Genomic DNA, 26,854 nt, shown 5'->3' with positions numbered 1-26,854 from the left:
TTTATCAAACATAATTTCTGTGTTTTGTTTTATGTATTATATAATTATTTTTGGAAATTGAAATTAAAAATAAAACATTTTTTCATAACAAAAAAACAAAATATTATTATTGTTTATCAACATCTTTCACTTTTTATGATATTTTCAAAAAAGTGAAAGTAAAAGTAAAGTAAAAATTGTAGTTTATTAATATAATTAAGAAAAGAAATACTTAAAATTTGTTTAAACAAAAATAAAAACAAAAGTTTCACAACAGAAAAGAAAATTTAAATGCCGAAACAATAAAGTTGAATTGCACTTTCACATGATGAGAAATGAAATTATTGTCCTCAGCTTCAAGAATTTATCGATGATACTTAGTTGAGAATGAACTAAACGCATTTTCATTCATTCGACAAAGGTTGCGACGCTTCAAAAGATTCAATCGTGATGCTCGTTAACGTGAAAGTCAGATTACATCGGAGAGGATTTCTGATGCAATTCTTCCTCTTGAATATATGTACAGGGAAGTTCGATAATTAACAGTTTCTTAAAAACGCTTCATTGTTTGCCAACCTCAATTGTCTTTATTCAACAACAAAGTATAAGGTCCCAATTGTCTCTCCAGATGAGATTGATCACGATGAAAACATTTCGTGCACCTTTTTAGCCCTGTTCATCAGGTTCTGTATGTATGAGAAAATTTTTTTTATGACTCCAATTTCTCATAAAATGTATTTCTCTAATCAATTTTTATCGCAATTTTTTTTAATTATACAGAACTTCAATAAAACCTAATAAAAAAGTAATTAACTCGAATTTAAGATTAAATTAAATAATATTATATTGTCTTTCTTATTTTGTATAATATTTTACAGATGGAAATTTTATTTATAGACACATTAGAGATAAATTTCAATTTAATATAAGTTTATAAAAAGTTAGAAGTTTTTCTATCATAAACTGCGAAATAAATTTAAGAAAAACTTTTTCATTAAAAGAACAAGAAGTAAAGAAATGAAAAACTAAAGAAAAAACTTGAACTTGAAAGTAAATTAAAAAAAAAATCAAAACTAATTAAGAAAAAAATGTAAGTAATGAAATATACGAAATGAAAAATTTAAATCAATGAATACTGATATCTACATAAAAAATTAAAATATCTGAAAAAATAAAAAAATAGAAAGCCAATGTTAAAAAATAAATATTTTAAAATCAAAAGAATTTAATATTATTTAAATTTTTTTAAAATATATATATATTGAATATTTTGAAATTCTCATCGATAAAAATTTAAACAAATAAAAATTGGAATAAAATTTAGATAAGCTGAAAATTTGTAGCCTTAAAATTAGAATACAGTGAAATTTAGATCGTTTAAAATTTTAATAAACTATATTTAAAATTAATTTTATAATTTTTTGATTGAAATAAAATCTGTATCAATAAAAGTTAAGGTTAATAAAAATTAGAAATATATAAATTAAATTTAGAATTTGAATCGTTTCAAATTTCCATCAACAAAAATTAGAATTTATTAAAATATAGATAGTTCAAAATCTTACTTAATTAAATTTGAATTATTTGAAATATTTAACAATAAAAATTTCGAAAAATTAGATTAAAATTTGGATAAATTGCAATTTGGAATGTTTGAATTTGATGTTAATAAAAATCAGAATGAATTTAAATTCATATGATTTAGAGTCATTTTAAATTTATTAATTTATTAACAATTTAAAATAAAAAAAGTAACAAAAACATGTAGTTCAATTACTATTAAAATAAAATTTGGATTTTTGTCAATAAATAATAACAATAGAATAAATTTACATTTATATGATTTAAAATAATTTAAAATTTTTAATTTTTAATTAATGTAGTTCAAATATAATTAAAATAAAATTTTGATTGATAAAAATGTAAGTTTATAAAAATTAAAATTTTGAATTAAATTTAAAATTTTTTGAAATTTTTACCAATACTAATTAGAATTAATTAAAATTTAGAAGGATTTAAAATTTTAAGATTAAATTGTATTTTTAAAAATATATTTACTAATAAAAATTTCCATAATTAAAAATTAGATTCAAATTTAGAAAAAATTTAAATTTACGTCGTTTGAATTTCACGTTAATAAAAATGAGAATGAATTTAAATTTAGACAGTTTAAAATGATTTAAAAATTTATAATTTTTAATTCAGAATATTTCAATATATAGTGAATTAAATTTATAAATTAAAATTCCTATAATTAAAAATTAGATTCAATAAAAATCGTAATGAATTTAAATTTAGATTAAAATTAAAAATTGGATCAATTCAAAGAAGACTTAATTATAGGTACTATTTTTGCCTTACTTAAAATGTATGAATAAAATAGGAATAATAATAATAATTAAAAATTCTTAATCTATGAGGTGGGAGGAAGAAATAATTAAAATCCATTTAGAAAAAACATTTACATATTTATATATATATAAAATATAATACAATTTGTTACAGTGTAGATGATAGTGTGGCGTCTTAGTTGTAAACGTTAGGTGTAAATTAGATCAGTATAAATCTAAGACAAGTTTTTCATCTTCTTTTTTTCTGGAAGGACAGGGCGTTTGGTACATGAATACATAAACGATAGAGCTACAAAGAATCTATTCACTTGATTTAGGTATGTGGACGTACCTTTAGGACTATCGGATGTGTATACATAAAACTATGACTATGTACAGTACTCTTGCTATATACACGCATTCTCCCCCTCTCTCTCTCTCTCTGTCCTCTCTTTTTTTCATTCATTCATACGCACACACACTCATGCGCTCTCTCTCTTTTTTCTCACTTCCTTTTCTTCTTTCTCATTCAACATATGCATTGCGATCCGGCTCACAAACGTTCCACATTAACAGCAATGCGGTAACATTCACTGATCCCTAAAAAACTTCTACATACAATACATACCGTGACGGTTTTTTTTCTGCTCTCGATGCACTTCTCCCAAAACGAGTCTATATTTATATCTATTTTTGCCAATGAGTTTCATCTCTGCCAGGTAATAAATTTTTCCTTAATACCAAAAGTCATCGACGTTTTCAAATACGGCGCAATTTCTCGGAATTCTAACTATTTTTGGCAAAGTGAATATGCAAAACTGACTTTAAATCCATTTGATATGTGGCAGAGAATTTTAAATCTATTCTGGGAAAAATGCGTTTGATCTTTTGATCTTTGTACCGTTTTAGCGAATCAAGCGGCGAGAAAATTTGGTATAAAAAAGTTACATTTTCATCTTAAGTAAAGTAGAGTGAAAAACATTTTTTTGTTAATAATTCTTGAAAATTTAAAAATAAAAACACAAAATAGAAGATATTGGAAAAGCTGAGCTTATCTCTGACTAGCATCATTTTCTTCTTTTTTTCATCATTATTATCATCATCATCACTGGGAATTACATAATGAGGGAACAGTGTATCGAGAACAGGAAATGACATATAAAGAATAAACTAACATTCACGTGATTCAAAATCGTTGAAATACAATAAACATATTTTTTTGTCTATCTACAAAGTAATTTCAATTATTTAAGTGACATGCGATCATGACACTTTTGTTGATTATTCTTTTCTTATCACCGGTAGTTTGCCTAGTACCCACTCTGTCGCTCTCACCTGGCGACTTTTTACATTGATAGAATAAATCTTATCTGTATCACCATCGAATTACTTTAGCGAAAACGAGAAGTTTCAATTTGTCGCTAACTCGGGCTTTAACTTGAACATGAAAAGTCGAAAATTAATTCGATGTAGGTGAAATTACTGACTTTGAATAAACAAATTTGTTAGCCGACCATGGTTAAAAGATTTATAAATCGGTTAAAAGTCCGTTTGGCCTTCGGTAATTGATGAATTACAAATGAATGTAAAATTTGTAAGCTGTATAAAAATTTGAAAATTTATAAAAGCGCCAATAACGTGTTTTTTGTTGCAAAGCAAACTTTATTAGAATATCGAGACGTTGCGTTCAATTTTAGCTTTTGATTTGCATTAAGTTTGCCCTACCCTACTACACACACAGATGTTCTATGACATTTATGAATAATGATCGTATTAAATTGTAAAATATTACTACACGACATATTAATATCGATTAGTCGGCTAGGTGAAACGCTATGCTCTAGAAGGGAACCTTTTATCGTCTCTCGGATATTCAATTCCACTTTCTCATGGGCTCAGTCTAACATCAAAAATGTAATTTGTCTCGAAAGCTCTTTCACGGCAAAACTCTTCTAAAAGGAGAAGATTTACATGATTCAGACCTTAAATTTTAATCGAATAAAATTAAATTCTAATTCTTTTGACAAGGTTTCTTGAGTTGATTTTTGAAATTATTGATCCCGACGCAGGCTCGAGAGACAGAAGTAAAAGCAACTTCCAAAACTTATATAGAATGTTTATCTCGTGCACAAAGCAATATCAACATTGAAAATAATCTCTCTTTTAAATAATAATAAATAATTACTCTCCCCGTTTGAAACAACGAAGAGATATCGCTATGTATAAAAACTGTACAGAATAATACAAGTCATAACGAGCGATAATCTAAATACTCAGGGTACGACTTATAAATTAAATCAGTACTTCGTCGACTATTCAACGTGAGGTTCGCGAGGAAGCATTTTTCCCTCTCCCCGGTAAGTAGACCACGCTCTTATAACTTTCACAAAAAAGTTCTAATTAACAAAATATACAATTTCCGTAGTGAAAGTCGTGCAAATTCTCAAAGAATCCCCCTTGACTAAAGCAGAAAATAATTCATTCACATTTAGAAAAAGATTTGCACGACTTCCATTCGGCAAATAAACAGCCTATGTGTATCTTGGCCTCTTCTAAAGAGGATCCAAGATCTACGCCTCCCCCTTATTATGTCCTTTCGTTAATAATCTTTCAGATATTCAATTTCAAACTTCCAATTACGAAAAAGAGAACTCTGAAATATTCTAAATACCCGTTAGACACATTACCATCGACTTGTGGTACTCACATAAGCGTCTCCGTTAAAAGTCTTTATCAGACAGAATTCTTCTTTCAACTTTAAAAAAACTCACTGACACACACACACATGTTTCATTGTCCTTCACCTGAAGGCAAAAACCATTGCCGCCACCAGTAACGCGATAGACACTGATTTTACCCCGGAACTTCCGGCCATTGGACCTTCACTACTGCGGGACACTTTATTACGAACTAATTGTCCACGTTCAACCGCATTCGATTCATCGCCCTCAGAATCGCTTGGCGTCCCAATATCTCCATCTCCACTAAACATCATGGAAAATCTATTTCTAACTGGCTTTTTCGAACAGGGCAATGTACTTTCTTCATAGGTCTTCAAAATCCGAGGATAATGAGACTCCACCTTCATTCCTGGCAGGGCAACCCCTTTACTGTTGGAACAAAGAGGCTTGAACGTTCCCCTTTTAGTGGCATCTTGGAAGCTCTTAAAGCTCTTCTGCCAATCGTAGCTCAATAAGCGTTCCTCCAGGGTCATTCCAGTCAACTCAGGGGGCTCTTGAATCTTCACCGGACCCGAACCACTGTAACAAGAAGATGAATTCACCGTAAGTTATTATGAAAGGAGAATAATTAAATTTGTAATTACTTTAATTTTCATTAAATTAGTTTCTATTCTTTACTATTTTTGTAATAGAATAGTTTTGAAATAGAATATATCTAAAAATTATTATTCCGATATCTCTTTGCAATTTATATATTTCTTGAAACTGATATCTTTCTAAAAATATCTTAAATCCTTAAGGCGCCAGGAAGATATTTAAAAACCTATTAATTCGGCATTCATTCAAATAATATTGGATAATATATATTGCAAAATTCCAACTTTTTACAATTCATTTTCAATCAAAATTATAAATCAATATATGTGAATGAATGAATATATAAAATCTTTATATATTATAATTATAATAATAATAAACTACTCTAAAATTGTTAAAATTTTTACTAATTAAAAATTTAATTATATACTTTAATTTATGTAACATTTTTCGACGTAACATTATAGAATAATAAAGAAATAAATTTACTACTTAATCGTAAAGAAATAAATCCTTTTTATAGAAAAAAAACATGAACTATATGAAGATCAAAGATATGGAGTATGATGCGAGATATATTTTCGCGCATGTGCAGAAACCGAATATTATCTCATAATGGCGGAATAAAGTATAAATGCTTAAGATACGTTTTCACATTGTTTTTTTCCCAAGTATTTTTTAGTCAGGTCATTTTTTGTCTTGTCATAGAATTCATAAGAGGTAAAATAATTAAAACCTTTACAAGTAAACACGGAATATTCAATATCAACGGACAATGTAAAAAATATTTATTTTCTTTTGATAATTTCACCGCCATTTTCACGTTCAGTGTCGTTTTTCTAGGGCGATAATTAAAGGTTTCTCCTTGACAAAGAATTTCAGAGAACGTTCAATATTCTTAATTTTGAAAATATTTTATTTCATCAAAATTATACTGCAATTAAACAATGAAAAATTAAGTAATTTCAAAAAATAAGAAAAATAAATTGCAAAAAAATTTTTAATTTCCAAAATAAAAAACATTTATTTGTTACTAAAATTAAATGTTCGTTATTCAGGATATCACGCCCGTTCGTAAGATATCCACGTGGTATCTTTTTGTTGTGTGGATTCATATAGGCAGTGAAATGTGCACATCGCGCGTCGAGTGGAGTTATAAATCTTCACATGACCCACAATACTCTCTTGCAACACTCACAGTGACAAATGGTACTAACAGCCAATTGAAAATAATAGAGACTGAGTTGAGCTAATTTGTTCTTCAGAATAGCAATAGTGCCTGATATTTTGCACTCTGATTAATAGGCCAAAGACTTAACAACTGAATTTCAATAATTTCTCCAAATTTTTTTATGTCTTCAATTTTTATCTCCTCTTACAATATTAGTGTTATTTCTCCAATTTAGATTAATTGATAAAAATTTTTTCATTAACAAAATTTAAAGAACCACATATTAAAAATGGAAAATATATAAAACAGATGAATCGAAAAGCTAATCAAATATCAATAAATGCCGATTAAATAGACATACCATCTGATTAAACATTAACTAATTAATTTTAAACTGATGAAATACAAACAATTTAAGTGCAAATTAAATATACGTAATAAAACTTGAGAGCAATTAAATAAAAGCTGAATTATTTACTCATTAATTGAAATTTGTACATTAAGTTGTGAATTAACAGAAAAAATTACTTATTGAATAAAACATGAATACTTACTCTATCAGCTTTTGAATTCCTAGACTGTGAAGAACGGTTGGTAGAGATGGCAACGAGTAGCAAAGAGACAAGTCGATGCGTGGATAGTAGAGCGCAGAGACGAGACAGGTCTCTTCTCTTGTTGTCAATCCACCTAAAGTGATTACACCTCTCGATTCGGACGAGTATGTACATTCCGCTATCAAATGGTCGCCCTGTAATCAGAAAGAAAAAAATTCTTCTTTTAAAAAAACAAGTTGAAATTTGATTAGCAGAAAGAGATAATAACGTGTATCTGATGGGTCACGCGACGTCCAAGTACTGGTCAAGTTCAGGGAATGTTCTCAGTTTCTTTCAACGTGCGCATGATAAGAAAACACAACAACCAAGACCCAATGTTTCAACAAGAGAAGAAACTAAATATTTTTAAATTTAATTTAACAGTTGCAAATTAACAGTAAAATTTTAGACATAAGCTTTTAAAATAATTTTAAAACAAGTTTTTTTACTAAGAATATAAAGTTCCTACCGGATAAACTTTGGCAGGACGTTGAAGTCTTCGGTATTCCTGATACTTGGGATCGTAGTTGCCATCAGCAGCGATTGGTGTCATCTCTTCGCCTCCTCGGATCTGCCTGAGCTTGACCTTTTTGCCAAGTTCGTGCGTGTGCATGATGACCGCAAACATATTGATTCCATTATTAGGGATGGTTTGTCCCGTGCATTCAGTAATACAATGTCCCTCGGAAACGACTTCCGATTGGCCTGGTGGTATGATGTGACGCCAATTAGGATCGATACCTATACTGAGTACACCGGCATCGTGGGTTCTCAGTTTCTCCGAGTGCAGAAAACGTAGTCCCGAGTTGTCGTTAATGAAGGCATCCCGCCTTGGATTGACATAGAGAGTCTCCAACATGTAGAAACGAGGTCCAGTATGCGGGTCCAGAGCGTATCCTGCCTCAGGTGGGTAATTAAAGCCCTGCGCAAAAGTTAAGAGAGACGTATAGAGCAAACTGTTGAGAAAGGAACGAGAGCAAAAACAGAGGCGATATATCGGGAGTAGAAACTGTATAGGAGAAATCGTGAGAGAACGCGTGTGGAATTGCACCTTCACAGGGAGCTCACGTTTCCACCGACCACAGGGAACTGGTTTGTGGTCGTTTTGCCATTGGTATGCATTACCTTGCTCGCGGGATTATCGCAAACGGCGGCGTTAGTGCCGTCTTTTAGGTTAAAAGAGAGAGAACTCATCACACAGTCATCGAGCAAAGAAGCAAATGGGAATAAGACTTCTTGACGTGCGATATCTGTGGATACTAATGGCACAGGTGAGGATAGCTGACGCGATGGAACGAGAGTAATTCACGTCGCGAATTCTAGACCCAAGATTGCCCATTCGCAAATAGCGAATCACGTTATAAATTACTTTCCTCTTCTTCCATCAGCTTTTGCAACAAGTAATCTACATTCCTTTAATAAATTATCAAGCAGGAGGATTCTAAGTTTCTATATTTAGAAACGGAAATAGGATTATTCGCATAGGGGAAAAAGAATTGAAAAGAATAATTAATGTGAATGTACCTCAGAACCGAGACTCCAAGTAGCTGCTATAGTACTGCACTTGGGAGTGGGTTGATCAGGTTGGTAGCAGACTCCTCCGGTGGTCCTTGCAGCAGCCTCCAATTCAGTCTGATTGCCTCGACACTCGTACAACGTCATGTGGTGCAGGTACTCTTGGTTGCCGGGCTGAATGACGGGCTCGTACTGCAAATTGTAAAAATGGTTCGTTTGTACATTTTTCGGAATTATATATTTCTAACAAATTTTATATTTGAAAACGAATAAATAAATCGCGAGTTTCATTGTTTTTCTATCTCCTATAATTAGCACTCCCTTTTCCCATTAAATTGAGTCAGGAGAATGGGGTTAGAGAAACGTTTCAAGATCGAGAATTTGAATCACGTACGATCGTATTCAACCACGTACTAGTTGCGACTATGAGATCTATATTGGCAAATTTATAGAACCGGAAATCCAACGCTTCGCACCTCTGGTGCAGAGGGATTAATACTCTTGCTTCACTTTAATCTTAATTACTTCTGGAAAAGATTAACTTTTGACGATAATCATTGTCGAATACTAAACTCGCAAAGCTCTTCAATTAAAAGATTACGAGAGAGAAAATATATCTGTTAAACAAATATATTTCTAGGTAAATTGATTGATTACAAAAAAAAATTCCCTAATAGTTTTATCTCATATCTTTAAAGAAGTTGGATTTCCGAAACTGATGGATCCCATCTATTTGTAAGCAGTGGAGACGCCGTCGTCTTGCCTTTATTAATCATGACGCTCACTCAGTTATTTAACGCGAAGGAAGAAATCCTTTTGAATGAATAGTCGATAAAGTCAACTCCATAAACTGAACTGGACAAATGCAATCATCAAAAGTGCATCTCGAATCAAAAGCTGTAAATTGCTTCCGTTCATTGACGGCTTCATGTATGATTTAACCAAGTTTCGAGTCCAGTTTTCATCGAGGAACAAGTTTTCCTATACTATAATTTCAGCGAGTGCAGCATTTACTAACGAACTGGGTCGACGATGCATTTAACTGATAAAAGTAGTACATCAAGGAAGACTTACTCTTACTACATGATGTTTATGGTGAATGTTCGGCATCTTGAGAACTCGACACCAAAGTAGAGTATCTTGCTCCGTTGGTAAGCGAACCTGCAAAAAAAAAAAATTTACTTACATTTCTGACTTTGTATAAACTCAAAAGGCAGTGATAAAAAAAAGAGTAAAAGATACACTTGACATTATATTTCTCCAAGAAATTTCAATTTGGAATTTTAATAATAGAAATCTATTATTAAATAGAGTTCTATTCTATCGATGGGTCACTATTTTATATGAAAGTCAATTATGGCGTTATCTCATTAGCATTGATTGCGAAATAAATATAAATTGCGTCATTAAAAAGATCAGGCGTCTCGACTTGATGCATAAACATGATGCGTTATTTAAAGCTCGAACGGATGGACTTTTGCTCGTCAAGTTTTTTAGTGGCTGCAGCCGCAGACGAGAAGCAACACAGAACGCGAGAAAAACGAATATCGAGGCGCCGATTCAATTATCGTCCTCTCCTGCCTTTTGCGGAGAACCAACACTGAGAAAAGGAAAAAGTACCGCTGGATATATAGAACTTATTGTAAGAACAACTTAGGCGAAGGGATAGGAAATTTCTGCTCATCCAAAACAAAACTTCATTTCGTTTCGCTCTTCATGGTTGATATTGTTCGGTTGTCGTTGAAAAATTTACTTTACTACCGAAAAATTGCTGCATAATTTTTAAAATTGATTAAAAATATTATTGAATTGAATTTATATTTTTAATTTATGTAAGAATGTATATAAAGAAAAGGCGAATAAGAAAAATTTTAAGTACGAAGGACGTCTGAGAATGAAGTCCGAGAATTTTCTTTCCTGTTCCAGATTCCTTTTTCGGTTTCTTTTCATTGGAACTAGGTAGCTCGCGGGCTTTGCAATTTTCCCACGTATTTCTGAAAAATTAACGATTTTGAGATTACCCAGCCGGGCCATTTCCCATTTTATGCAGACGCGCCTGAGGATATGACTGCAACTGACCAAGCGCAAAGTCAATCGATCCAAGAGAGCAAACATCGTTATAGATAGTTAAATGCGTATTGATTGTAATTTTATCGTTATTTCTTATTTCTTTACAACGCCTCATAATATAAATTCCCATGATTCAAGAGGAATTCGAGGAATTAAAAACGCGCAAAAAAATATCACTAAAGCACCCGCTATTGTATTATACGTAATTTGATAGGTTATTATGAAACCCCTCCAAGGGAGGTGGAAATTGTGTTCGTTTAAGATACTTTGTAGATGGCGCAAGTAACAAAAGTGTGATTGACAATTGACAACCATTTTAGTTAAAATTTAATTTAATTAAATTGCTTATTGTTAGGAGTTTCATTGACAAAGTAAATATATTTTCATAATTTTGTTGTACAGTGTATATTTATTATTTTATTTTATTTAATTCAACAACCCCAAGAAAGTCGGTTTCCAGGTGATAACAAAATTTGTGGACGTGCTCAGATATTAATTCCTTAATTTCCCGTACATCGCGCTCTCATCGCATGATTGATAAAAATATGAGATATGTAGAACAAATTTAACAGCGTATAATTGATGTTGGGTTTCTATAATAGTAATATATTGACTTATAAAATGAGAAATAAAACCTTCTACTAAATTATTCTCTGTAATAAGTCGAAACGAAAATTAATCTTGTGTTCACCGAAATTAATGTTTCGCCTAGTTTGATTTTCAGAAATTTTCAATTCAAGACTTTTCAATTAAATCGTCTTATTTCAATTTCCTTCGCGTAAGGCTAATTACAAGTAAGTTTGAGCCTGGCACTGTGAAGCGGCTGCACTGCCGTGGCCTAATTCAACCCTTATATATATATATATATATATCGGAGAGCACATAAAACGGACTTGAACAACGGAATTAGCATTGTCCGATTTCACGATAGCTCCCCTATAATCTATGACCTAGCGACGCTAATGAACGAATAGTTTTTGCCGGATGTGACCCCGACTGGATTTATATCGTCATAAATTTGGTGCACAATGCAGAGAGTTTCTTCCGATAAAAATCCACTACCCACTCGGGCGCAAATGCGTTCGAACATTCGTCTCACTTGCATAGTGCAATCAGCTGTTTTCGTTGCACGCGTCTTTTACACCTAACAAAAGGTACCAAACACCAAAGAAATGAATATAAAAAGTCGTCAAAAAAATTTCCCTTTAAATTGACTACGATTTAATTTTTCTATATCTTCATCTCGCAATAACTTCAACTTTGAAATCGCTCTTGGCATTGTAATAAGTTTTTAAAAACAAAATTTTTATTAAAAGGAATTGTGACGAATGTAAGTGAATAGTATATAGTAACTTATTTAGAAATGTGATTTATAATTGATCATTCATGTTGATAAAAAAGAATTCTTTGTATTATTTAAATATTCTTTGAATATTTAAGTCTATTCTTTTGAAATACCGATGAAATCTATTCTTCCCACATGACTCTGATTTCTCTCTCTTGATGAATCAATGTTTATTTTTTTCTGTAACACGTTCCCACTTGAGCTCATCACAATAGAATTATGCAGTTCTTTTCTCTTTATATACGTAACATATTAACTGCATATCTGCGCGTGACACGAAAAGAATGCAATATTAATAACAAGGTACTGATAGTGCTAATTGGCAAAACTCTGTGCTCCAATTAAAGATTATCTAATTAAGTTTGTTTAAAGTTGAGCGCGCATTTCTCAAACAATAATAATAATAATTTTTTTTAAGTATTAAAATTCGCAACACTTGTCTCTCCATCCACTTATACCGCCATAAACGTCTTTATTACTCTGGGAAATTGCCAAGCTAATCAAGAAATTTTAACATATAAAAACTGCTAAGCGAAGCTTCTTTACCCCCCTTGAAGATAAGAAAAGTTCTTTTACAGTTTTCTCTTATCTCTAAGCTTAATTTTTTCATTTATTTATTCTGAATTTTATTCTCTTTGTTTTATGTCGAGTGCGTCTTTTATTCTCTTATAGATATAATTCCTAAGTCAATTAAAATTGAATGGAATTTTGAGGAAATTTCGAGGGTCACTCACCTGATGATTCAAGACATCCCACACCTGAAGTGCTGGATCATTCTCATAGTTCCGAGAAGTGCGTTTGGGTTGAGCGTCCCTCTGTACCAAGTAAAGAGGTCGCGACCCTCGAACGGCTCCATGAGCGGGAAGAACACCAGCTGCGGATACTGGCTCGTCCGCATTGTACTGCCAAACGACTTGCATTGTGTCATTCTGCAAATAAAAAGGAAAAGAAATATTAAAAAACAGACAGGAATATTAAGCATAAAAAAGAATATTACTCTTTGCAATGGATGGACCAAAAAAAGATACTAAAAAAAGATTCAAAAAAAAATGAAGTGAAATTTAAAAGAACAGAAGAGATGCTAATTTTAAAATAAGAAAAACATATTTCAATAAAAAAGAAATATATCTTTCAATAAAGAAAGATATATAACTTCCAATAAAGAGAAAGAAATATATCTTCTTATAATAAAAAAAATTCAATAAATATCTGCGTAAATTTTTTTGAAACAATTGTAAATTTGCGTTAAGATGAAATATATCTTTCAATAAAAAAAACACATGTAAATTGAAGGTAAGAAAAAATATATCTTCCAATAAGGAACAAATGTAAATTTCAAGAAAGAAGAAATGAGTAATTGTCTTTCATGTTCTGGGAAAAGTTTTAAATTTCCTCTCCTTTTTCTTTTGTACCAGACCTCCTCTCGTTTTTTCGAGATGTGGACTCTTTACAAATTACAGTAATAAAGCTACGTTGACTTCATGATTCATCCAAGATTAAGCTTAACTTCCTCCATCTCAGTCTTTGAGCAACTTGAAAAGAGGTCCAGTTAAATAGCAAGAGAAAGAAAGAAAGTCGTTAAGAAAACCCACCACTAACACTTGGCAAAAAAAAGGATGAGATAGAAAAGAAAGTGGAAGTTTTTTCTTATGAGTAGTACTAAAACCCTTCTCCAATATCTTTCTTTTCACAATTAAACTCTCTCAATCATTTTTCCTCTTCATTATTAATTTGAAAATAATAAATTAAAACCAAACCGAAATTAAATTGTGAATAAAAAGTATTTAAAAATGCTTTTTATTCACCAAAAATAGTTCTAAAAATTTTAATTATCAAAAGTTTGCTCCAAGTGAATGACTATTTCCACTAAATTTATGAAAACAAATTTATTCTGTAAGAAATAATTTAAATATCTAATAATGCTAAAAAAACGAAAGCTATTTTTATAATAATGAAATCGAGGAACATAAGTATGTTACAGAAATCGACATAAGGGAGTGAGCTGATTAAATTATTAACATTTATAAAATGAAACATATCGTCGATTCTTCAACATAAAAAACTTGGACTCAAATTTATTAAATAATTAAATTAAATTATAATTAAAAACTATTGAAATAATTAACTATTTAATGAAAAATTATACAGAATTTTTTAATATCTGAGAATATATATGCCAACTATTAGACGTTGAATCGAATTACATGCTAATCAAAGTTCCTCCAAATAATCCCTCGACTTAGTTCAGAAATCGATATTCTCGTTCATGATTCAAGAAGAACGTGCTTTTGATCTTATTTCGATAAAGTTAGCTTTCTGCCTTTAGAATCGATCCAAGTTAAAAGATGCATGATTTATTATGACTATACATCGAATTGAAACTTGATGGATATATCACTGTCAAAATTCAGATTTAAGAATAAATGTGGCTTTAACTCCCAACAGATGTGAATTTATTTTTAGAAGTTGAATTTAATGACAAAACAAAAAATAAAATGATAGAAAATGGAATTTTCTATATCGAATCAAATATAAAAAATCTTACCGGCAGGTGAGAGTATTTACGCGCTACCTCTTTGTATATATAATATATATATTATAAAAAGATTTCGCCGCCGCCGCTGTTTTAGATGGGTCATTCTATGTCAAGCGTAAGTATTGTAATTAATTAATTAAAATACAATTAATCCCATTAATTTCAGGAGGAATGAATATATGGGGAGCGGGAGAAGTTAAGAAGTAATAATTAGAGTTCCCGATGTGCCAAAAGTCGGACTCAATGAAAGCATTATTTATTATGTTACATTTTTACGGAGCTGTTTCGAATCTGTCATCTCCCTCCACCTTCTCTTTAATTATTGCAATTGTGGATAATTTGAAAGGAAATGGGTTCCATTCCCAAGGAAAAATTCTTTAATTATTTGAAAACTAAAATGTTTCCTAATTTTTAATCAACAATGTTCGAAATAAACTCGAGGTGAAATCGATATTCTTTCATTTTGTCAAGAATAGATTTGAATTTTCGTCCCTCGATATAAAAAGCGAGATAGAGAGAACAAGAGAAGGCTTAAAATAAAAGTACGCAGTTCTTTGATTTCATTCCTAATGCCCTTGGCACACGGAGTTTGAGACTGTAATTGATTAAAAAGTGGAAGGGAAATTAGACGGAATTCAAAGCTCGACAAATACGATTTGGAATCTTACGAAGACTAGGTTACAGTGTACGTGGGATTAAATTGCCGTAAGTTACAATCGATTCGAGTCAAACTAGCAGACTGCTCACGCGCACTCTTTCACGTTTTCTCGATAATTATTTCACGTAAGATCATACCTTCCTTCCGGTTCTCCTTTTTCCCTGACGTTTATTTCAGTCCTTTGGGGACAATTAGACATTGCCGTTTACTTGAAATGTGAAAATTCTTTCTTTGAAATTTGACAATTTATTTTAATTCCATAGAAAAGGGAATATGAAATAGACATTTAAATCTTACCAAAGGGACAGAAAATTATAACTAGAAGTCAGGAAATGGTAATTTAAAAGTCTTGTAAATTATTAACTTTAACATATGTCAAAATACAACGGTCTCGCTGGCATTGTAGATGACATCTTGAGTAATTAAACTATGTAGCAATTCATATCTATCAAGCCCCTTTTTTCTTGAGAGATGTGAAAAAAGCCAGGGGTAAGAAAACTTCGATCTGTGTAAACTGTATCTACACTTGAATCAACGTTAATTGCCTCGAGATGAGAAAACAGCCAGTTATCGAAACTGAATACGTGTCTGCATCTTAATAGGCAAAACTAATATTGAACGTTCCACCTAAGTAGAATTACAGAAATTGCAATTGAGCTCGGGATTTAAAAAGCAATTCTCTATTTAACTAAAAAGTATTTACAAATTTGAAACAGAATCAGACTAAAGCTGGCTTTAAGATGTGAGATACTGCAAATACACTGAATCTGTAAATTTATTTTCTATTTTGCACTTTCTTATATATTTTCTAAGTTTCTTTTTGCTGTTCTCCTTTTCCTAAACGACCACTCGATTCAACAGTAAATCTTGTCTTTCTCTCTCTCTCTTTTTCTTTTCTCCATGCGTTGTTCCGAGAGCTCACGAAAGCTCGGAAATGTACCTACACTTTGGTCGGAATACGATACGAGGTCTGTTCGTGAGAGCAGCCATCTGTAACCCGGTCCCATTGAAACAGTCCATCCTCACTCATGGGTTTTCTTGAGTAAAGTAGACCGTAATTAGAATTTCTTCCGGGTTGTTATTCTCGACACTAATTAATTAAACATGTTACTCCGGATCATAAAAAGTGTTGAATACTTCCAGCGAGCACGAGATCTATTTTTTATAATCAACTTCAAGTTTTAAACTCCTATAATTGAATTAATTTTTTCCATTATGAAAGATGAAAAAAGTTACTACATCTGGATTCAGTGATTGATAATTCATCTAGCAATTTTTGAGTTTCGCCAAAAATCTAAATTTGTAATTTAGTATAGTTCCATCTATTAATGGAATTTTTGAGCACATGACGGGAAAATAGTCTCCCGAAACGGGAGAGACATGAAAATGCCCCGTTTTGGAGAATAGGAACTTATATATCAATTAAAGTGTTTAAAAAAACACAATCTCCTTATTCAAATATTTAATGACGCCCATCAGATTAGTAGATCCAGGCACGTCCTAGAAGGCCATTTACTTTTTTCTACAACGAATTTCAAATAGAACATTTAAATAGATGGTTATCGAAAACTGGCCTCAATAAGCTTATATACCACTGTCGATTGAATCGTCCGATAGAAAAACCAATTTAAATTCAGAGTGATTCGATTTCTAAAACTCGTCTCGGTCAGTAACCGCATTAAATTTTTGTTTAGCAAGTTGCATATTGTTAAAGCTCGTTATATACTCTCCCAGTCTAAAGGGAAAAAAAGTTGTTTGAAAAGTCTCAATTGGCTTGTGAAACTCGTTCGAGGCCAATTGGCGGACAAGTTTTACAAGGGATAAACGAACCGGACATTAACAAATAGCCTTAAGAAAATTTTATTCTTCTGAACGCGATTTTCATCATATACGTTCCTATCATAAACAAGATTTTACTCAACGAGAGCAAAACAACTTGACTGCTCCGGAAAGAATAACAAAAACTTGTAGTACGATCGATCTTTCGAATTCGAACTTGTGCAACGACATGTAACATATTACGATCAGGTTTAATGCCCTCCACACGAGTAGTTGTACTGCGTGGATATTCACCACGGAGAGCGAGCACCTGTATAATTAACAGAGTTGAGTGTTCTTTCAAGTCCGCTGCTGTTATTCTTGGTCCAATCACTCGGAATGTATCGACAAGAGCCTTTCTCACAAGTTTTAAATTATTCTTCAACCCCTTTTCCCTATTTTGTATATTTTAATTCTCCGTGATCGATCTGTTTCGCCAACCGCTTCAAGACACGTGGCTTTAAACGTGTAAGAATGAAAATAAAAGCTTCTGCGATTTGTACACGTACGTGTCATAAATATCTCCATTATTATGTAAAGACGTTCTCTTATAGATTGTATTATGCGTGTAATCACTCAACTCTGACACTATTTGTAACTTTGCTATAGAATACTATATAAATGGTATACATATGATACTACTAAACTACTTTATAATATGCTATATTTGCTGTATTTATAATTACATACTTTAACGCGCCACGTATAGCAAAAGAAATATCAAATCCACTTAATTCAATCCACGATCTTTTATATCATTGTTTTATTTATTCTAATTTACTTTTTTAACTTATTCTATAAGTGATACACACGTTATATTTGTAGCAGTTAAATATGGCATACAATACTATAATATGAAGGTATTTCAAACAATTAAAGCAATCAATTAGAATTACAAAGACTATTTTAAAGGCAATGGAATATCAAATACAAGGAATCTAATACCCAAAAAACATCCTGGCCACATGCAGAAGAACTACAGTATTTACGAATAGCGCTAGTCGCTATGTAGCGCTTTTCGCCATTTAGGGTTAAAAACTTACATATTTTTCGTGAAATTTGTTTTAAATGATAAGACCTTTGACATAGAATTCATGTCAATTTCATAAAAAAATTTATCTACGTAGCAAACCATTACGACACGAAGGTGGAAACAATTCTCTAACTTCATGTTTGCCAACTGTTATTTTACAATAAAATAATTTACAAAAAATTATTTGATTAAACATTATGATTATTCGAATAAATTTAACCTGAATCCATAATTTTTAACTTCATACTTGTCGCTTTAAAAAGTACTTATAATATAATTTCTATCTTTGAATTTTACCAGTTAAGTAAAACAATTGTGCTAACTTAAATCGAAACTGATACAATTTTTTTGAGTAACTCAGTAACTAAAAATTTTTGTTAAGTGAATGTAGTTTCAAATCGCTACGTAGCGAAATCTTCGTAGTGCTGTTGCTATTCGTAACCCCACTCCAGGAATGAACTTCCGGTGAATATTAAAAAAAAATACAAACACGTTTTCAACGATAACGGTACGGGAAGTTAAAAAAACAGGAAGTTGTTTATGAAAAAATCATCAGAAACCATGAATTAATAGTAGAAGAATAATTATTGGTGTCACAATGATAATTGTGAATTTCAGAAATAGTAATCAGTTTTTCGTTGCAGATACAGTCCTGCGTTAAAGCACTAAACTTATAAGATTCATTATCGTAATACCATAATCGGCATAATCTACTAATTCAAAAAGTAATCCAATTTTCTCGACAAGAATTTGGAGGCAAATTTAGGCTAGTGTGTCGAAAAACGATATTTCGTGCAGAAAGTTTTTATTAAGCAATTAAGTCATTCTAGTTGAGTAATATTTGGAATGCGAAAAAAAATATAATTGAAAAAAAAGAAACAGTCTGAATAATAAGGGAAGTCTTTAATTAACAGCGATTCAAGTGAGCAAATCAACGGGAAGTTAAATCTATTCATTATGGAATGAGGTCAGGAAATAAAACGGGTGACATCAGTATATATATATATAAAAGATCTCATTTTCATTGGTGCGGATTTCGTTATCTCTCACTCACTAAGTTATCTTAATGGCTCTTATTGTCTTGACGTATAGTGAACCTGCAACTACCCCTTTTCTCCTTTTCAGTGAATTTACTCCGCCTTGTTTCACAGGTATTATAATCCTCTATATTTCTAACCGACAATCCAGTTAACACCCATTAGAAATGCGGGTTATATCTAAACTTTTCCCTCTACCAACTAAGTCTGACAGGTAGCAACACGCATAGCTCTTTAGCGATTTTAATTAGCAACACCTTCAAATCATTCAACTTCAATATATTCCAAAGACATTTTTAATCTAAATTAATATTTTTAATCTTTAAAAAGATTTTTATTGACTTTTTATTGTTTTAGTATTTTTGTTATTAACTATACATAAGATAACTGTAAATACTGCTTGTGGCTTTTGTGAATTATTGACAAATGAATCAATGGTACTTTAATTATGTTTCTCCAGCTTAGTCGGGTGTTTTAAATAATTCCGAATGTCATGTCAATTTCAGAGAGATTTTCATGATTTCTAGAGTGGCAAGCCGTCGACGGGTAGAGCTGATGTTAGTACAAATTGAAGTAGGAATCGAGAATGCAATATGCAAGTTGGCTTTTCCACACTCATCGGCCCTTCGATACAAATCCGATCCAATCTTTGCCCCATTTTCCTTTCCGTCTCAACAACTCGTCAGCAGATACATATACCGTCAGACGAATAACTAATAATCCAATAGGAGTGCTGAGATATTCCTCTGTTTATTATTATTATTATTATTACTACTATTATTATTATTATTATTAGTATTGGTATTGGTATATACATGTTTATATACACCAATGTCTTTTAAGGACAAGCATTTTTTTCTCAGCGACAACTTTCTTGCTCGGAATACAATGGAACAATGAACCGGCCACAAGAGTGGGACTAGGGGTAAAACTCTCTCTTCCCCTCTGTTAAAGTATCCTCGATTCTTGAACCTGTAGACGGTCATCACTTGACAAAAGAATAAACCACGATTCACCCAAAATTCCACTATCTTGAATTTGAATTCAGTATAGTAATGCGTGAACCACTTGTGGTCATAAAAAAGGCACTTGAGATTTAAAAAAAATATTCACTAAAGAATGTATGTACGTTTAAAAAAAAATTCTTTCTAAAAAAACTTAAAAATATTTCCAATATGAAATATATTACAAAACTAAGTCAACAATATGGAAAGTAGTTTGTATTAAAAAAAAAAGAAATTCCGGTTAAAGAAAGTTTTAAATAAAAACATTTTGGAAAAATAAAAGCAGTGGCATTAAGAGCTGCGAATATCTAGCAAGAATCTTCTTAGAGGATCTCGCAAAATTGATAGTCAAGTTTTCTAAGTATTAAGATCTAGTATGAGGGAGGGGAAACTTTAAATCGACGAGAAGATATAGGGAATCGATTTTAGGTCACGATTTCTATCAGTATTGAGCTTTTTCTCATGATATATTATGTCAAGTTTCCGAGGTCGGAAGTGGGAAGGTGGAAAGGGGGGAGGGGTCTTCGCCCGTAAGTTAGTTAAACTATCGTCGATTCCCAGATATTTGCTCGGAATTACGACTTCGTTTAACTTCAGCGTTCTCGTGGGTTGCCCAGAGGAAAGGAATCAACCGAGAGGGGGGTGGGGTGAGTTCCGGCTAGGAAGTCGTCTTCCAAAGTCGCTCAAACGAGTTTGTACGATTGGAGACGAACAGAATTGCGAAGAAGCGCACATGCGAAACTTCAACCCTAACTTAAACCAACAGCTGCTTTTCATCATCATTCATTGATAATTAAGAAAAAATTTAAAAAGTTTTATGAAGAAATAGAAAAGACTCCTAATTGAAAATTGTGCCCAATGGGTGTCCAAAAGGAAAGCAGGAGATTACCTTGCTAACCCATGGTCTCGGTTAAGTGCGCCAACTCTGATTTGAAGGATAACCGCAGACATAATAGGCACATTAACGCTGCCAACGGGCGTTTCCTTGCAGAGTAACGAGGATACAATTACCTTGAATGGCTTGTGAAAGTACCAGTGACAAAATTAAATATTCAGATATAAGTATGCTACAAAATATTGATATGTATTTTCCAGAAAATAATTGTGACACGAAACAAAGAAAATAAATATAAAGCAAGTTGGGTGGTCCAGGGGAGAAGTTTTGTCGCGAAGTGGTTTTCTTTTTTACGAGGTCTCTCGTCGCACGTTCTTGCTTAACGAAAAAGATATCTGACGAACATCTGCTTTAATGCACAAGCAGACAAGTTATCATTACCGAAGGAATTTCTTCGACAAATTACTCGTCAGTAACTTTTTTTCATTTTCTAATTCATCTTTTCATGATTTTGTAATGCGCCAATTATTTTTCTTTGTTAATTTTCTTCTATTTTCATATAGATCTTTTTTATGATACTTATTTTAAGATTTTGCAAAAGAGATCATGGAAAATTTCAGCTCATGTTTTTCCTGCAGACCCATCGTTTAAATAGCGTATAAAGATTGTGATTAGAGTTTCGTAAGAAGGTGGATTATAAAAGATCTGATCGCTAGCGTCACCACCCCTCGGACTCTTAGTATTGAACCCTCGACCTCCTAGTCTGGAATACGCTCACTTCCGCTTTACTTTAGCTTATTTTGTATGCGGCTAATTTGCATGTCTAACGTTCACGATAAAATTGGTTAACGCAGCATCAAACTGGTTGCGAGTACACCACCTAATTTAAGCTTCGGTGTAAGCAGTTAAGCTCCCTTCTCATAGTTTAATGCTGAATGTATATGTGAACGATATGAACAGGACATGGACGAACGCGTAAAATTGCTCTAGTTAATGCAAACACATCCTTATCCCTTAGGAAATTTCAATGGAATCATATGAGACAGTGAGTAGCGTTTATTGCTCTTTTTACGATGAATTATATAATTTTGCCTTCTGGGGTTTCCCACAATTTCTGTTTGCATATATTACAAATATATCTGTAATAGTCACACGTGGTAAAATTGAACCATAAAGGGAGCAATATTTTGAATATGTGCAATTTTATACAACCATTAAGTTTGTGTTTAAGTTTTCTTATGGGAAATCGACTGCAGATGCTTTATACATTAAATTTCAGAGAAAATGGAAAGTTAGCGTTGTTTCTTCGTCCACGAAATGTTTGTTGTCGTCGTCCATTTTGGAATTGTAGTAAACTTACAAGCTGTGACCTGTCCTCGTAAAATGTTGGAATTTAATCAAACTTTGCTACCCGACTTAGACAATATTGGGACGTGCACTTAAATGTGTCGTGAAAGAAGGCTGCACATTGTAAATCTATCTCGCGGTCGAAGACAAGTGCTTTGGACCCTCATAAAATCCTCTTTACCTCGATATTGGTAGGTCACTCTTAAATCTATTACCTACAAACGACGACAGGGAGCTTTAAACTCTTATCAACTCCATTAAAAGTGGAAGTTGGTCTATACTTATTTTTCCGAGGGATTGATGAATACTTTATTACACTGATCAACTTCCATGACCAACTTATCAATAATTTGTAACAAATATTCAGTAATATTTCAATACCCGTTTAATAATTTCTATTGATAACTTTTCAATAAATAATTCATAAATTCGTGATGATTTGTTAGTTCTTGACTTTCTAGGTCAGTTCCCAATAATGACAAAAAAACACTCACGTCACTTCTGTATTAAAAAAAATTTAATGACATAATTTCATACCACGATTTTGTATTAAAATATTTTTTAATGAATTTTTTTAAATACAAGAGATAATGAGTTTTATTTAATCACTGTCCTTTAAAAATGAAATCTTAATGAAGAATCTTGATTTCATTTTTTGTTTTCGGGTTCTTAATTAAATTTTTTTGAAACACAATGTTCTCATATAATTGATTACGTTTTCAATTAGAAATTTTTATAGGAAAAAACAATGGTTGTTAAAAGTAATTTTTTGATGAACTTGTATTAAATATATAAAAATAGTGAATTCTAAGAAATTTGTAATTAAGAATTTGTTTAATTACAGTTGATGAATATTTAATGAATATTTAATGTGAAGAACATCAATATCTGCAAGAACATCGAGTCGAGGTGCTTTAAGTTTGAAAATAGTTTTAAACACGCAGTTTGGTAGTTTGCTGAAAATAAACGTAGCTCAACATTAAGAAGAGTTTAATTAGAATTTCCAAAGGGACTTTAACTTGGACATCTTCACGGATGACAATAGTGAATTCACTTCCGGTATATATATATATACATTTGAGAAGTAAATTTTCCCAATGGTTGTTCTTAACTTTTCCAGCTATTGGAAAACTTTCAAAAAGTAAGATCGTTAATTTTACCAGCAATGACTAGAAATCTTTTTCTTAATTAATATATATATATATTCTTTCAAAACATAGATACTAAACAATTTTTCTTTAAATAAAATTTCTTTCCCAAGAAAGTAGAAACTATAAAGTCAGAAAATATTTTTAATTCAAAAGTTTTGATTCTTTGCATTCAATTTTTATTCACGTTAAATCTAGGCTTGAGTCGCTGAAACGTTCGATTCCTTGGAATGGGTTTTCGCCGAATTCATCGGATAAAAGTCTGTTGGAGGAAGCGATTTCCCACAGCCCCACCTTTCAAACTAGAGTGAAATCCAGATCTGTGAGATTTTTCGAGTAATTCGAGTTCTCAGCTTGAAGATAGTGCCCTCGTTGCCATATATCGTCCCGCCAGTACGATAAGGTCTTCCACACCTGGCGTCGCAGTGAACGTCGCGTCGGTCGGTCAAATTCGATTTTCCTTCTTCATTCCAATCGGCTATTTGAAATAGCGATCGGCCAGTTCGTGTACGAACCTAATCCAGATAGAGTGGTAAACTAGATACGGCTACGACAGGGTTCGAATAGATGTAGAACCAGGTCAACCAGCCAATCCCATACCTTCAGAAGGCACACCAATCTTCCACTATTCGCTTCTCTCGCTGCAATACCACCTTCCTCTCAAGAGGATCCTTCACAAAAAAGGGAGGAAAAAACACGTAAAATAGAAAGGGACTTCGATGGGGGAAACGACGAATCTGCCGAAATGGAATTTCTTGGTGTCGTTGAATCGAAGCACGTTACACGGATATATTATCGATTCTATACACTGACAGTGCGAATGACGTGAATGCACTTTGAGAAATTAGACCTGCTTCTCGTATATGCACCAAGTGCAAGGTTTTATAAGAACCAAAAGCCTCTGTCTTTACCAGCTTCGCGTGATTTATCAGACATTGATGGGCTTCTCGCTCGATAAACGCCTGCGGTAATTGCATGCTTGATGCTTAAACTTCAACTTTTCCATTTCACTTTCTTCCTTTATCTCGAGAGTTAAATTTAAATTAATCAGCAGCCAATACGTTTGCAAAATGGGAACAAGACATTTATAAACGTTATCATCTAAAATCGACTATTTGAACACTGAAGGGGGGATTACCTTCAGTGATGATAGAGTTAGTGTCATAAAAATCAATCCCTATTGGATCATAAAATATAATTTTTCAACAACGTAAATAATGAAGGAAATGAAAGTTCAGAAAGTAATTCAATACGAAATAAATCATCAATTAATCTTGCTCGGGAATGTTTTTGATCGGAAATGGGAAGTTAATCTGACTTGAGGGTTATACGAGTGGCGGCGATATCAGAAGTAGAGAGAGAGAGAGAGGGAAATTTACTGGCGCGTCGCCACGTTAAATGTCCCTTCTCCCTTGCCTCTCGGTTCATTTCCATAGCGTACTGATCAAGCTGTCTGCATATTAAAGCCACCGATATTGCAGTCACGCAATATTAATATCCGATCGCAACGTGTGTAAACGGGTTAGGCCAGAGCGCCGCTTAATTTGACGTTCATTCGATTAATCCACTACAGTCGTCAGCTCGAATAACAATGGATTCGACAGGCAGACAGGATAAGAGTCGAGGTTACAGATGACGTTTGGTAGAATCAAAGCCTATAATCACACACCAGTTACGTATATCATGGCTCATTTTGATGTGAAATTGACGTCTCTTGAATAAACTTTTTTCCAAGAAGCTCAATTTTCAATTTCATCTTATTAATTTTCCACAAGGCCTTGCGGAATTTTTCATTAAAAGTCAATCACCTAAAACCTTTTTTTATACCAATTAAACGATTCTAGGACAGTGAGGGAAAAAAAATTGTCGATTCTCGTTCGTTCTATTCAGTTTTCTCTAGAGGGTTGCAAACTTAGTTCCATGTAATTAAATAAGAAGAGTTTGAGTCATCCGTTTTCACACAACAACTTTCACAAGATATTTTACAAGTTTAGTGTAATTAATTATTCAGGGCGACAAGAATTAAAAGTATTTTCTTGAATAAAAGTTAATTGGTATAGGATAGAAGGGAGTAGATATATAGTTAGAAGAAGCCCCCCCGCTGAGTATATATAGTCATGCTGGGAAGATATCGCCGATCATGAACGAAATAAGACGCAGATCGGGTCGTACAACTTGAATCGCTTTGGTAACCCTAGTATAGGGGTCTAGTTGCCTAGATGAGTCGACGAAGATATACGTTAACATATAAAAATACAGCGGCAAGACTCGATACATCACATGATCAGATAACGAAAAGAGTTGTCGTTTGTCGCAGAAAAAAGATAGAATCAGTTTATTTTACTCTTTCTCGTCTGCTTTTGATGACTCAACTGTTGGAAGACGTTTTTTCGGTTCACAAAGGCTATACTTTCATCGGAATGACAAGGTTTACACAGAAAGAGTACTGAGCCGTAAAGAATTGTCAGGCTACAAAAAAACACCAACTCTGCGATAACTTGGGTCGATTTTTATTAACATACAATACCGCTGGACAAGTTTCTGGAACAGATACTTTAGATGAACGTTTGCCTCTTGGCAAATAAGGTCAGATCGAGGCTGACCACAAGAGAGGAAGGTACTCATGAAAAACCAGCAACCATTCATGGATTCGCTGGCTTGGTGTGCAGTCCCACTTCTCCTTTAAGGATAACAAACGGTGACTGGTAGTTGACTGCTGAATGCCCCTCTTAACGATAACGTAGTTCATTGTCAAAGGTCAGAAGAGACGTAAAAAAACGGATTTCTTAGAAAGCAGCACGTGCTAACTCACCCGTGATTAACACGTTCACAACGTTCGTCGACCTCTTTGTATAACCATCTTAAGTGCTCTAATATGTCACCAAATCTTTTGACAAGCGTTTAACGTCTTACTGTTATACATATACATATATTTTAGCATCTTTCTAAAAAATTTCTTTAATCTAAAAAAACGAATCAAATTTTAAAATCTTACAAATTGAAAAATCCAAATATTTTGAATTCTATCTTTACTTAAGTAATAAAAAGATCAAAATTCGAGAGGATACTTTCGAGAGGTAAATTGAAAGGAAAACAAATCTTTCACACATGTGTGAAAGAGGTAAATCCCTCCTGCAAATCGTCGGATAAGAGAGTG

The 26,854-nt window shown here is 32.5% G+C and overlaps 1 protein-coding gene across 1 annotated transcript in view; it reads right to left on the bottom strand.

Moving 5' to 3' along the window:
• Positions 1-2,426: 2,426 nt before the first annotated feature.
• LOC127285424 (MOXD1 homolog 2) overlaps positions 2,427-26,854 on the bottom strand; it is a 99,178-nt gene continuing 74,750 nt past the window's right edge. The window contains exons 4-9 of the mRNA XM_051311426.1: positions 13,016-13,210; positions 9,941-10,027; positions 8,876-9,058; positions 7,821-8,273; positions 7,313-7,506; positions 2,427-5,569 (exon numbers count right to left, since the gene is read on the bottom strand). Of these exons, the coding sequence (XP_051167383.1) occupies positions 5,110-5,569; positions 7,313-7,506; positions 7,821-8,273; positions 8,876-9,058; positions 9,941-10,027; positions 13,016-13,210 (1,572 nt within the window). The 3' untranslated portion in view covers positions 2,427-5,109. The remainder of the gene's footprint in view (positions 5,570-7,312; positions 7,507-7,820; positions 8,274-8,875; positions 9,059-9,940; positions 10,028-13,015; positions 13,211-26,854) is intronic.

The sequence above is a fragment of the Leptopilina boulardi genome, unplaced genomic scaffold (genome assembly GCF_019393585.1).
Source record: "Leptopilina boulardi isolate dan_hultmark-lab unplaced genomic scaffold, ZJU_Lbou_2.1 LbouV2_332, whole genome shotgun sequence".
NCBI lineage: Eukaryota > Metazoa > Arthropoda > Insecta > Hymenoptera > Figitidae > Leptopilina > Leptopilina boulardi.
Note: the sequence above shows the minus strand (reverse complement) of the source record. Positions and strands in the feature narration are given on the sequence as shown.